The sequence below is a fragment of the Gordionus sp. m RMFG-2023 genome, chromosome 1, assembly GCF_954871325.1.
Source record: "Gordionus sp. m RMFG-2023 chromosome 1, tfGorSpeb1-WG-v2, whole genome shotgun sequence".
NCBI classification, from domain to species: domain Eukaryota; kingdom Metazoa; phylum Nematomorpha; class Gordioida; order Chordodea; family Parachordodidae; genus Gordionus; species Gordionus sp. m RMFG-2023.
This window is the reverse complement of record NC_088775.1, coordinates 23,039,251-23,054,553: the sequence shown is the minus strand read 5'-3', so window position 1 is coordinate 23,054,553 and position 15,303 is coordinate 23,039,251. Positions and strand designations below refer to the sequence as shown.

At 27.0% G+C, this 15,303-nt stretch overlaps 1 protein-coding gene across 3 annotated transcripts in view; it reads right to left on the bottom strand.

The window, feature by feature from the left end:
* LOC135931419 (uncharacterized) overlaps nt 1-12,010 on the bottom strand; it is a 31,486-nt gene extending 19,476 nt beyond the window's left edge. Inside the window, exons 1-3 of one of the 3 annotated variants that reach the window (XM_065468503.1) lie at nt 11,991-12,010; nt 10,587-11,933; nt 4,912-5,060 (exon numbers count right to left, since the gene is read on the bottom strand). In XM_065468503.1, the coding sequence (XP_065324575.1) occupies nt 4,912-5,060; nt 10,587-11,893 (1,456 nt within the window). In that variant the 5' untranslated portion in view covers nt 11,894-11,933; nt 11,991-12,010. The remainder of the gene's footprint in view (nt 1-4,911; nt 5,061-10,586; nt 11,934-11,990) is intronic. The other 2 variants (XM_065468502.1, XM_065468501.1) reach the window with 2 other exon arrangements.
* Between the last annotated feature and the right edge of the window lie 3,293 nt (nt 12,011-15,303).

The window sequence follows — 15,303 nt, the reverse complement described above, 5'->3', positions numbered from 1 at the left end:
TCCAAATAAATGAATGGTTTTTAATTCATCATGCAGCACTTACCAATCTGCAGATATTACTTCCACAAACCCAATCTTTTTCAGATGTGATAGAAAAAGATAATATTTGTTTGATACCTTATTAGCTGAATAACTATGTTTAAAAGATTAACTAAGATATAGTCCCAAAAAATGTTATGGATGCTTTGTATAATTTCAAACACATTTTAGATTTTATTTCCAATGTATTAAAATGATTATATATATTAGCAACTCTTCCCATTAGTAAACTAATGAGAGAACATTCTCTTTTTTAAGAAGAATAACAGAGCCCTGCAAAGATACAATTTGCAGGGCACGGGCTGGATTTTTTTTCGGCCCGGCCTTTTTTTTTAAAAGAAATTATATTTATTTTAGATTTTTATAGCTAATTTCAAATATTTGGTTTTAAAATATATAGCCGAGCCCGGATATTTTTTTTTTAAAAAAATCAAGCCTGGCCCGGCTGTTTTTTTAAAAAAATTTCGGGCCCTGCCCGGGTGTATTTAAAAAATTAAAATACGATCCGACCCGGGAACCGGGCCTGCAGTTCTCTGAAAACATACCTAAGAAGTACAACTTCTGAAAGTGGATTGAATGGTTTGGATCTTTTAAATATTTATAAGCATTTGATGCCAAGCAAGGATGAGTAATTGAAAAATTAGCTCAATCCCAACGAAGATTGGATTTTACATTGTAAATATAATATAAAATACAATTATTCCTAAGAAACTTTTGTGTATTAATATTTATATTTTCAAAATTAAATTATTTTACTTTATATATAAATTTTAAAGGCTGAAAAAATTCAAATTTCTATTTTGGGTCATTTAAGTGATTCATATGGTGGTTATATTCACTTTATATTTTTTAATTCACATTTATTTTATAGTTTTTTATGTGCCGGTTTATATATATAATTTTTTTATAATTCATTTAGTTTAAAATTATGTATTAGAAATAGTTATTAGTCCTAATAAATTTATGCTTGATATTTTTAAATAACAATAATATTTCTTAAAAAATTTATTATCCCCCCCCCCCCCCCAGGCCAAATTCCTGCGTACGCGCCTGAGTAAGGGTATGCCGATTTTAGAAAATCTGATCCAATATTTATATTGTTTTGGATTATTTTATGATGATACTTTTATTTCGTATATAATAATTTCATAATAATAATAAATTCATATTTGTAATATTTTAAAAATATCAAATTAAAATATTGAGTAGCGAAAATTTTGATATTATTTTTGGCGTCATATATGAAATGCACAAGATTTCATATATTCAAGAACTCGAAACTTGGTTGGACATATTTTATTAATATTCATTTAATATATGTTATATGGGCAAAAAAATTTATAGTAAATTATAAATAAAGTAATAAATTGAATTTCTTTTACCGATAGATAATTTCTATAATTGAATGAAAGCCCCATTTATTGTTATTTTCACTTACAAGATGAATAATCCTTTAAATTATATCAAATAGTTCAAGAAAAACTATTAAAAACTGATTAATATATAATTTTATACAAAGACGCTTCCGGGAAAATATTTATACAGTTTTCTAAACATTTTAATCGATTTTGAAAATGAAGATGGCCGCGTCCCAGACCAAATTTTTTTAGAAATATAAAGGAAGAGTTAAGTAATGTCCACTAAATTTTTATTCCAAAAAATAATTTTTAATCCTTGCATAAAATGACCGGAAATTGGGAAAAAATTTAAAAAATTTTTTTTTATCTGAAAGTAGAATCTTTGTACGTAATTTTGATATTAAATTTGTTATTTATAGTGTTGTACGTTCGTAAACGAAGTTCGTTTTTTTGAAAAAGGTGATGAACGGCGTTCCCTTTTTTTTGACGAACTTTGAACGTGAACGCGTTCCTTTTCTTTGATGAACGCGTTCCTTTTCTTTGATTAACGCGTTCAATTTTACGTTCGTTCAATTTTAAAAACACTTTTTATTTTTATTTATTTGAAAAATTAATATTAATCCGCATTTTTTAACAAAAAAGTCTTATATTTTTATTTATTTGAAAAATTAATATTTAATCCAATTTTTTAACAAAAAAGTCTTATATTTTTTAATCAGCTGTTTTTACTTTTTCCTCTTTCATATTGCAATTAACGTACCATAGTGCTATTGCTAGAGAAGATAAGATTAAAGTTTATTAATTTGAATATTTTATATTTTAATTTAATAGATTAGCATTTGCATGGATATAAATATTTCATCATCAGATTCTGAAAATCAAAATTCAATATTAGATGAATTAGAATTACCATGGCCCAAATATCAAAAATATTTCACTGTTTTAAAATCAATTCCGAGATATCCTTTTTTTTTGACGAGGAAGAAGAGGGCAGATTGGAAGATGATAACATAGCTCAATTTTTTGAAACAATGGATAAAACATTAAATGTTTTTAATAAATTCCCCCTTTTAAAAAAATTATTTATCAAGTATAACACCGCAATCCCTTCATCTGCCCCTGTTGAGCGAGTTTTTAGTATAGCTAACGCTGTATTAACTGACAAGCGTTCATGCCTATCAGATGAAAATTTTGAAAAGCAATTATTATTAAAAATTAATAAGAATTTTTTTTTATAAATTTATTTTTTTATCGCTCTATTATATTGCATTTATAATTATATTATCAAAATAAAACTATTATTTTTTATCATGGCTAATATATTGTGTTGAAAAATATAAGGCATTTATTTATATCAAATTAAATTTAAAAAAAAATTTATCATAAAATTTTGAACGTATGAACGCGTTCATGAACTTGAACGCGTTCCTTTTTTTGAATTTGAACGTGAAAGTGAACGCGTTCGATTTTTGTCAATGAACGTTGAACGCGTTCGATTTTTTTAAAAATGTTTACAGCACTAGTTATTTACAATTATGTAGTTTTTAAGATATGCTTAATTGAATGAAGGTAGAAAAAATACGTCATTTTTGCTATTTTGAACCCTAATATCTCCAAAAATATAAATGCTATGAGGCTAAAATTTTGGCTATTTCTTAACTACACTAACCTTTCTTTGATTACCAAATTTTAAAAAAATCGAAAGGGGTCGGTCGAAAATCTCATTTTTTTGCTCATTTGACATGGAATGACCCAAATACGTTTTAAGGATATTTTATTAGTTATTGTCAATTAATTAACCATGCAACCTTTATCTGATATGATAGTTTTTGCTATATTGTCTTCACGATTTGGGTTTCGATGGAATGACTTCGTTATAAAATTTTCGCGATAATTGATTCGCGATAAAAGTTTCGCTTTAAATATTCGCGATAATGTCTACGCAGAATAGTATTCGCTAATGTGAATTCGCCATCAATTCGTGATAAACGATATTCACGGTAAAAGTATCGAAATTTGAATTAACCTAGGAAAGGGAAAAACATTCTTTCTATAGAAGCTGAAAAGGCTCATACATCAAAGTTGATTAAAGATTATTTCTATATTATCACCAACAAAAATTCTGAGCATCCACGATTCAAGGTTTAAGACATAACATTATTTTTCTACACGTTTTTGATTTGGCTTGGTGTTTAAATATTACTAACAGGTGTGTCAGTCATTGTTCAATACAAACAAAATATTTCCTAAATCAGAATTTAAATTACCCATAACTATGCAAGTAATTTTGCCACTAAATTTCTAGTATTTTATAAAAACTTTTTAATATATTTATATATGAAATGTTAAAAATTTACTTTTTCATGTTTTTGAATAAAAATATTACAAAAACATAATGGAAGTATTTTTTTAATATGATAAAATTTATATAGATAAAAAGGTATAAAAATTTTATTTATAAATCCCCACGTTGAAAGCCTTGATCCCATAAATTCAACGTCTGAAAAATATATGCAAGCCTGAAAATTTTGCTCATGGAAGGAGCAAAGGTCTAAGCATATAGTATCGAAATTTCGAGGCTTAGTCAATATTGCGAAAATATTGAGTTAGCCGTTTTTAAAAATCGGCTCAAAACGAGCGATTTAACCACATTAGCTAATTGCTTATTAAATGATAATACTCGTCGAAAAATATGATAAAATACTAAACCAGGTCGAATATAATTTTAAAAAATTCCGAGCCGGATTTAAAAAATTTTTTTTAAAAAAATCCAGGCCGGGCCCCCCAAAATTTTTTTTTAAATATCCGGGCCGGGCCTAAAATTTTTAAGCCCGGGCCGTAAAAATTTTTGAAAAAAAATCCGAGACGGGCAAAATTTTTTTTAATCAGCCGTGCAAATGCTATCTCTGCAGGTCTTTAATTTTTTTTATTAATTCAAAAATTCTTAAACCCTAGCTGAACCCGGAACCAAACCCGGGTTCTAAAATATTTCCTTGAACTGAACCCGAACCGACCTTTTTTTAACCTTAAACTGAACCAAACCCGGGCAAAAATTTTGCCAGGTTCGCATCCCTGGATTAAAGGTAAAAAGGGAAACCACTGCTAAAGTATAAAATTAATAATAATTGCTAAATAATATATTTTGGATTATACTCAAATTTGTTACTTTTAAAAATATTTATCATAAAATTCCAATTAGGATAAGAGATCAGCATGAATTAGTAAACAAAAAAAGATTTTTAGGGTTTTTCTGTCTGAACCATTTACCATAATAGGTGTAGATATTTATATAGGATATCTGGTTTTTCTGTCTGACCCATTTACCATAATAGGTGTAGATATATATATAAGATATCTGGATGATCTTGATGGATGGCAATACAAATCAATGAAATCATTTCCCAAAACATATTTATTTAAAAAATTTAATAAAATATTGCAAAAAGTTTATTATTAAATTTTAAAAAAAATATCTATTAATATTTTTAAAAATTCATTTTCATCTAAATCAAACCTGTCAATTGCTCATCATAAGCTAATGCAGGATTGGGTGGTATCTTTGGGCACAAATAACATTTATAAGGCTTGAGACGCTGGTGAACTGATTTAATGTGTCTACTTAGATGTGCCTCTTGATTAAAAATTTTTCCACAAAAGTGACATCTATTTTAAATAAAAGAAATTACATGTCATATAATGGCAATGTAAAAGATAGTCATTAAAATTAAAATATGCGACAAATTATTCAGGCAGCTTTTAATAAGAAATGGGGAGTAATAATAATCAAAATGGGCAGTAGAAAGATCATTTGGTAGATATTTTAAATTAATTTGGGAAGTTTTTTTTAAAATCCTAACAGAAAAAAAATTTGAGTAATTCAGACTGAACTATGATGCAACATTGAGGATTATTTTAAGATTTCTGAATTAATTATGGAATACTAAAAAATCAAGTATATATATGAATTATATAAAAATGCTATAGAGCTATTCAAAAAAGACCTACCTTTTTGTTGAAAAATTAATTCTCGTGTGTTTGGCACAAAATATATACAAAAAGTAGGGTGGCACTGATATTACATATCAGCATTGGATCAGGATGGGTCAATATTTTCAGATACATATATTTTATATGAATTTTTATTTTATTTTTAAAATAACTTTCCTATTCACGTGTTAAATTTTCCATAACTACCATAAAAAAGTAAAGGAAGGCACCACTAATAAAAATTTTTTTTATGTTTCTTAATGATAAAAGCAGAGTTGTTAAAGTAGCGAGCTACTTGTAGAGCGCTATCTTTTTGGTAAGCTAGACCTGTGCGCCGACAAAACCGGTGGCCAGCGCAATTTTCAAAAATCTAATCGACGGCTGGCGGCGCGCCGATTTTTAGCCGCCGTCAATAAAATCGGCGCAGTTATAAATATTTATAACATAAATTTTTTTAATTGCTTATTAATTTTTTTAAAAAACACAAATAAATATACACTATTCTACAGATATCTTGGCATATTTTTATATTCATTTAATAGAAAACTTATTATATCCAAAATCGATTTCGTAATTTTATAAATGTATAAAAATTATTTTATTTAAATTTTCGGGACATAATGATGATCTCCTTGAATATAACGTCAATCCAGGGGTAGAGAAAACTCTTTCACTAGGTGTGCTACTCGCCGGAATGCAAAGAAATTTTTGTTGAGCCTGGAAAGATTGGGAAGTTCACTTTTCTCTCCAAAAATTTAGAACGTCCATATCTTGTGAATGTCGTTTTCCAAGAAAACTGTGGCATTATTGTTCTAAGTCACCTAACTTGGAACCATAATTTATATTTGTTGAATGTTTATTTGCCAATTTTGTCAAATAACTTGAATTTAATAATTCATCTTCATCCTCATTAATTATATTTACTACCTGATTATCCATTATCTATAAGTTTAAGATGGTTTTTATAAATTCTGAAGCTGAGCAATTTTGCTCTATTAAATACTTTGACACAATTGTCAATTTTTAAAATCTTGGATCTAAAAGAGAAGCCAATACCTAGATAATTTTAAATAAAAAATAAAAGAATATACTTATATAATATTACTTGCAGATTACAAACTGGAAATCGTAACGCAAGTTTTTTTTAGTATATTTTCCTTAAGTGAAATAATTTCAGAACTATCACTATCATTTACTATTAAATGTGTTTCAATTTCACTTCTAAAAAGTAACGCTAAGTTAAAAGTATGCCTTTTTGAGAAATTCGACAGTTTTTTTAAATTTTGAAAGAAATGCTAATAGTTCTTCTACCAGATCAGATTCATAATTTGAGAAAGTGCTTCCCAATTCTTTTCAAAACATTATTAATTAAATTCTTATTTAATCCAGATATGCTTTCTAGCATAATTAAAATACTATGCCAACGTGTTTGGCTTGGGACATTTAATTTTAAGGTTTTCATATACGTGGAATTATTGTTATTATTATCATTGGAATTGCCAATTTGAAACGGGTACCCGGGTATGGATCAATGCTGTCAAGATCTAACATGTCTGATGTTAAATCTATTGTACTTAGACATTTTTTTGATCTTCCTCGAATTCAAATTCAACCTCTGCAGTTTTATATCTTAGAGCAGTAATAATTTCTCTAATTTTTTTGCAAAAAATTTCCAGACTATGGATTTTTTATTATCCAGTTAGAATACTAAAATTATTTATAGAATTATTAAATGTAGATACATCCATTTTTAAAATATGTAAAATTATGGTAACTTTTGGAATTTTAGATTTTTGATTGATTGAATTCTATAATGACGTCAATATAATTATGATTTTATTCATCAAAATCCTGATTGACATTAAAAAATTACAAGAGTGATGTTGATTAATTATTAGAATAAAGTATAAAATATGAAAGAAATTTCTGCACCGGCCGTGCGCTGCCGACATGATAATCGGCGGCGCGCCGGCGTGATTTTCTTAAACGGCGGCGTTTGAGGCTAACCAAAAATAGCGGCTACTTTTTGTGCAATTATTTAATTTTTTAGCGGGCTACTTTTTTTGAAAGTAGCTAAGTAGCACGCTACATAGCTACTTTCAAAAAATATAATGAATTTAAGAACAAACATAAAAATTTAAATATAATATAATAATTAATTATAATTTTTATTATTTAATTTTGAAATTGAAATATATTTTCAATTTGTAATTTATATTTTCATTTGTATTATAAACCTAAATCACGTGTTAATAATTTAAAATGTCATCGCCTATGGATATCCAAATCGTTGAAAGTGATTTAGACAATGATATTAATAAAATGGAAGATACTAGGGAAGAAAATGTTCTTAATAGCTATAATACAAATTTCCCATTCCCTAGATTTGAAAAATATTTTAAAATATATATATAAACCAAAACTGGCTTCAAATTTATTTGTTTAAAATGTAAAAAAAATATTTCCTCAAATAATCTAGTTATAACCTCAAGAAACACCAAAAGGTAAATTGTCATTTTTACATTCTAATAGTATTTATAATATAAGACTGTTCATGCCAATAGTTTTAAGGAAATGGATAAACATCTAAATAATTTTGGTATATGTGACTCTACATCCAAAAAGACTAATTCAATTCAAACCAAATTAATTAATAATACAAATGCCAAGATTTCTCAGAAATTGGCTGATAAAGTTATTGTTGATTTTATAATTGATACAGTTCAGCCAATGTCCTTGGTTGATAATCCATCATTTACCATGATGATTAAAACTCTATCCCTTGGTACAACAATTTTATGTCACCAGACACTAATGAATAAAATAGCAGATAGCTTTATAGTGATGAAAGATGTTCTAATAAAGTTATCAGAGATATCATATATATGTATCACGGCAGATAGTTGGACACATAACACTAGGTAAAAACAAAATGCAACAAATAACCATAAATATTTATTTTTATTACATAAATTTTTTTATAATCAAAACTAACTATATTTTAATATTTATAAATGTTGATTTTTATATATTAACTATACAATAACATTATAAACAAAAAATAAAACAAATTTGTTTCTAAATTTTTTTTAATAAAAAGTAGCGTAAGTAATAGTGCGCTACTTTTTTTGACGAATACCGATAGTGGTAGCGCAATACTTTTAAAAGTAGCATAACAACTCTGGATAGAAGTAAAGCATAATAATAAACCAACAAGAAAATTACCCAAAACTTTTGTGTATTTGTCATCTGTTTATTCCATTGTTTTCATTAAAAAGAACTTAAATAAATAAACTCGAGGCTCTAATCTTTATAAAAAAAATATCCAATATTATAATCTTAATTATTAATAATTATATATTTCAATATTATTTTATTAAGTGATATTTAATTTGTTTTTAGTATCAAAAAAAGTTATACAAAAAATTAAATATGAATATATATTTGCGCTAGCATATAAATTTATACTTATTTGTATTAAAGTTAAATTAGAAAAGTGATTCTGATCATAATTTAAAAAGAATAATATGGGGCTATACATATTATTACTTTTAAGGGCTATAACTTAATAAAATAAAACATTATTTATTATATCTTATACACACCTATCTACAAATTTATTTACAGATAAAACATAATTTTAGAATTTAAAAACATTGAGACTGTGAATTAAGTTCAATTGATTTGAAAGGGGTGAATTCAGATTTCTTAGCAGTCCCAGTATATTTTAAATAATAAAGAATATCATTTAAATATTAAATTTTTGATATGAATTAACATTTTTCATTTAAAAACTGTTTTTATTTTTAAAATGAGCATTACCTATTATGAAAACATGTTTTTTTGAAGATAAGGAAGATATAATAATTGAAGAAAATGAGTTTTTATATTAAGTTACTATGTTTATAAGATAATTAATGTGCTAAAAATTTCAATAAATAATCCACCTCTATTTTATATTTTATTGTGTTAAATTTACTGATTTATTTTTTGATATTTTGTTATATTAATCTTCATATAAAATTGCTGTATATTTAATAGTTAATAAAAATTCTATATAATATAAAGTGAGTACCCTCTAAGCCTAAGATTGATAATTTATCAGTCGCAGTACAACTGAAGAAAAGAAGAATTCAGTTATTTGCACATATTCTAAGAAACGCCGGAAATAATTTGGCCTATGAAGCCCTTGACTGGCTATCAATTTATAAAAACAAAAGGTATTGTAATTATAAAATGTACTGGCTAAATAATACTGTATTCGACATTCTTAATTTGAATATAAGTCTAACTCAATTTACACATTTGAATAATAATAAAAGTTCAATTAATAATCTTTTAAAATGAAAACCAACTACCTTATAGATCATTAGTTTTCTTATGTAATCATTTCATCCCTTTGAGAGGTTTCAATAATTTCCTTTTCCTCTTTTACCATTTTCAAGCCCATTCCAAAATTTACTACGTAACCTTTATATTCCTAAACCTAATACTGTACACTCATTGGATGGTTATTCGATTTATTGTTGCTCAACATAAGTTTTTAAACCTTATTTTTAATATATTATCCTAACATTATGTTATTATATTTATTTAAGCCGAGTTATATTATTTCAAATAAAATGAATATAGCCAATATTAACTTTCCATAATCAAATTTTATTTTAATCGGGCATGGGCTTTTTTACCTCTCTTTTATTTTCCCATGGGTGTTTAAGTAAGGGGCTTTGCCTCTTGCGCGCACAGGTAACTGCGGCCTGCCCAAAAAACATGGATGGTCCTCTTATTTATTTATTTCCCATTCTTTTATCCCAGTTAGATGGGCTCTTATGAGAGAACCAAGCGTTGCTCTGTTATATATATGACATTTTAGGGCTAGTGTGCTTAATATTACATATCACGTAAAATAAGAGATATTTTTAAAATTCTAAACAACTTTCAAAATATACTGGACACTTTTACTTTACAACCCAACTTTATTTACTTTGTTACTGCTTAACATTCTAGAAATACTGACAAAAACATGGATTTTTTTTATAACTAAAACACTGCCCATTTTAATTGCATAAAAATTTATAAATGCAGCCCAAAATATAATTTATTGATAATATAAATATTGACCATTTTTATTATTTTACAGCTCAAATAAAATTATAGCCATAATAAATTATGATCAATTTTTTTATTATTTTTTTCAAAAACCTATAATATTTGAGTCGAATTTTGGCTCCCTTCTTTTTACCAATGGACATAGACAAGTGTTCTTGTTTGATTTGATTCTTGTTTATATCTTCATTCATTTTAAATGGCTCATTTATAATACCAGTAACAAAATCTATGTCATCCATCTTTCCTTCATCATTATTATTAGTAAGGAAATCTTGAGATATCAAGGGATCCTCAGAAAATTTGTCAATTATTATCACTTCTATATCTGGATTGTTTTGGTTCAAAATAAGGTCTCTGTGGGCTACTCTAATGTGAGTTGTTAGGCATTGTTTGCGAGTAAATGCTTTACCAATCCCTGGGCATAAGGTACATAGGAATGGCCTTGATTTCTCATGAATTGTACGTATGTGCTGTGCTAGGGTGTCCTTAGAGGCAAACTTTTCCCCACATTCAAAGCATAAATGAGGCCTTAGTCTTAGATGTACACTATCAAAATGTCTGCGTAACAATAATCTCTTAGCAAATACCTTGCCACATATATTGCAAACTTTGTTATTATTGCTTGTGTTTTGATTTTCTACATCATTTTCTGCTTCTATTTTTGGAATAATGAGTGTAATATTATCATTCATATCATTGTTTATTTGTGATGATATATTTTGAGAAAATGTATTATGATTTTCTTGATTTACATTGATGGACTTCAAATCAAACAATTGGTCAAAGTGTGTCTCAATACATGGGTTATCATTGTGTGAATAAAATATAGGTTCTTTTTTAATAATTATATTGGATAATATATTATTATTATGTGATATATCAAAATCTTCTATATCATAATCAGCATATTTTCTATTTTTATGGCGTTTCCTGACACTTTTTCTAACAAGTGTCTGATAATCTTCAATAAAATCATCTTGGCTTTTAATTGGTGCTTCTGTACCAACAATATTAACTTTTAAAGTTTCTTGGAGGGTTGGATGTGCAGTATGTGCAAAAAAAACATGATCTCTCAGATCACAATTTAGGTTATAACTTTTAAAACATATGTGACATATATGAAGTTTTTGTAATTTTTCTTTATTCTTTAAATTTGTTTGATTTTTATGTGATTCATCTTTATCTATTTGTTTATTGTTAATGAAAGCTTTAAATTGTTGACTTTCTCCAATAAAATCTTTTTGAGAGTCTAGAAACTTCTTTATTAAGGCGTCATTGACAGTTTGGTCAATAAAAGAATGTTGAAGAATAGATGGAGAAGGATTGGAGAAATAAAACGTTTCTAGCCTCTCCAATTTAATATAACAATCCTTTATTAATATTGGTTCACTATTAAGCATATTTTTAAATTATTTCATATTGATCATGAACCTATAAGACCTGTTTATTATGTATGATCAATTTATATTTATTATATAATTTGAAAATAATCTATACTTCTTCTTATCATTAAACTTGATAAATAAGCGGCCAATTTGTCATTCATATAAAATTTGTCTTATTTGTATTAAATATTTAAATTCCAAAAATGCCAATTTATTTTGATAAAATATTGTAAATAATGTAATTTCTTCCTTATGTGGCATATTGTCTTGATATAACATAAAAAATTCCATAATTTTAAATTAATTGAAAACTAATAGCTAATATTAAATATTAAATTATATATTTTATGTGGAATATATAGATTATATGTTCCATTATTGTTCCACTACTAAAGGAGAATTATTATGAATAAAATATAAAATAATTATAGGCATTATATTAAATTTTATTGAAGTTATATTTTTAAGAATAGAGATTATATTCAATATATAATTGATAAAATGTCAATAATTGTATCAATTAATGCGTAATGTTAAATCTTTTATTTCTAAAATATGAAATATAACAATAATTATGTAAAATGTTAAAACTTTACTTTTTATAACAATTTAAAATCATAATCTGAATAATATGATCTACAAAAAAAGTTAAACAGTTAAGAATTTATGATTATTTTTCTTTCTCGGCAATTATAATAATGCATTAAATATCAGAAGCATTATATAATCATAATTCATTTATTACAATATTCCAGAAGCATAATAGGGGGGGGGGGCAGGGGCTCGAGCTCTGGGGTGGACTGGCAGTAAGCTTAGTGGGAAACTCTAATACGGGGCTTTGAGATTTTATAACTTGGGAGCTAGTGTTGTTAAATTGTCGGGTCGGGTCGGCTTGGCCGAAAACCCAGCAAGGTTTGAGCCTAAAAAAACGACCCTAAACCCAAGCCAACCGATTTGGCCATGGATCAGACCCGACCCGACCCAATGGGTTTCATGAGCCAACCCATCTGGTCGACTTGGTGGGTCAGCTTACTAGGTTGGCTTGCTGGGTCGGCTTGCTGGGTCGGCCTGCTAGGTCTGCTGGGTCGGCATGCTGGGTTCGTTTGCTGGGTCGACCTGCTGGGTTGGCTTGTAGGGTCTGCTGAGTTCGCTTGCTAGGCCATCCTGCTGGATTGGTTTGCTGGGTAGGCCTGCTGGGTCTGCCTGCTGGATTGGCTTATAGGGTTGACTTGCTGGATTAGCTTGATGTAGAAAATTAAACTATTTTTTTTAATCCGAATTTAAAGTTTTTAATTTTAGAAAGATGTTCTAAAATCTTTGGTTATAGTAATAAATTGGCACTGCCCTTATAATAAGTAAAATGTTTTAAAACTTTGTCTTAAACCTAGTTATAAAGGTTTATTATACTAGAATGATGTTCTAAAACCTTTGGGACTAGTAATAAATGGGCACTGCCTTTATATTATACTCCACAAGGAATCAATAAATGTCAAAATTTTTTAAAAAAAATTAAGCCTAGTTTGAGGTTTTTGATATTAAAAAGATGCCCTAAAACTTTTGGGTTAGTAATAAATTGGCATGGCCATTATATTTTACCCTACGAGGAAAAATAATTAAGAAAAATTTTTTAAATTTTGTTTAAGCCTAGTTAAAAGTTTTTGATACTGGAAAGATATCCTAAAACTTTAGGGTCTAGTAATAAATTGGCACTATCATTATATTTTACTCCACGAGGAAAAAAATTTATGATTTTTTTTAAATGTTGTTTTAAGCCTTGTTAAAAGTTTTTTATCTTTATAGTAAAAACGTGTTCTAAAATATCTACGTCTAATAATAAATTGGCACCATTTTATTGTATTCCTCGAGGAAAGAAGGAAATTTTTTAAAACGTTGTTTTAAGTTAAGTTAACCGTTTTTGATAATAAAAAGATGTTCTAATACCTCTGAGTCTAGTAATAAATTGGCACTGCCATTATATTTTACTCCAAGTTATAAAAACTATGTTAAAGTTTTTAAAAATTTATTTTAAGCGTAGTTTAAAGTTTTTTATACTAAAGAGATGTTCTAAAACTTTTGGGTCTAGTAATAAATTGGCACTTCCACTATATTTTACCACAAGGTAAAAAATTATGATTTTTTTTTAAAACGTTGTTTTAAACCTTTAAATATTTATGTATTAGAAAGATGTTCAAAAACCTTTGGGTCTAGTAATGAATTAACACTGCCATTATATTTTACTCTACGAGGAATAAATAAATATTAAAATTTTTTACAAATTTATTTTAAGCGTAGTTAGAAGTTCTTTATACTAGAGAGATGTTCTAAAACTTTTGGGTATAATAAATTGGAACTCCACTATATTTTACTACGAGGAACAAAATTATATAAAAAATTTAAAATTTTGTTTTAAGCCTAGTTAAAATTTTGATACTAAAAAATGTTCTAAAACCTCTGGGTTTAGTAAGAAATTAGCACTATTATTATAATTTAGTGCACGAGGAAATAATAATGAAAATTTTATAAAACTTTGTTTTTATCCTAGTTAATAGTTCTTAATATTGGAAAGATGTTCAAAACTTTTATGTTTATAAATAAATTTATAGTCCCATTTTTCTAAACTTATGTGTGAAATGTAAAATGATAAAAAAATTTATTTATGTTTAGAACCCAATAAAAAGTTTCTATTATATTTTCTTAAACCTTTGGAGCATTAATATGGTGTCAATGCCATTATTTATTCCACGAGGAAAAATTTTATTTTAGATCTTTGTTTTAAGTTTATTTAGATAATTTTGATATTGGAAAGATGTTTTAAAACTTTTAGGTTCAATAAGTAATTTCTAATTTCATTACTCTTTAACTCAAGCGTAAAAATTTAGAAATGAAATATTACATACTTTTGAGCCCGGCAAAAAGTTTTTGATATTAGAAAATTATTCTAAACCTTAATGTCTAGTAAAATTTTGACACTGCTATTATTTAATTCTTTTTAACTTGGGTTGAGTTCAGGGGCCCCTACAACGGGGGAGGGGGGTCCGAAGCAACTGCTTCACTAAATTTGAGTGGGGGTACTAAAATTTAAAAAAAAAATTTTTTTTTACATCCATCATGATCATGTGATTTCTGGTTTATAAATGTAATAATAAGACCCCCCCCCCCCACCACTTAATACTTAATTTAATATATTGACGGAAATTTTGGTCGATGCTTAGTAAATTTTATTTAATATCTCGTAACCAAGCCTTCTGGGGGAACAGGCAACAAGAAAACAATATGATGGCCCTTATTAAGCTTATTGCAGATTCTGAACTTATACTAAAAATGTATATACAGCAAAATGAAGAAAGAAAACAGGATAAAAAAAATAAGGGATTAAAACGAAATTATATTCAAACCTATTATCATAAACATAAACATTCTCAATG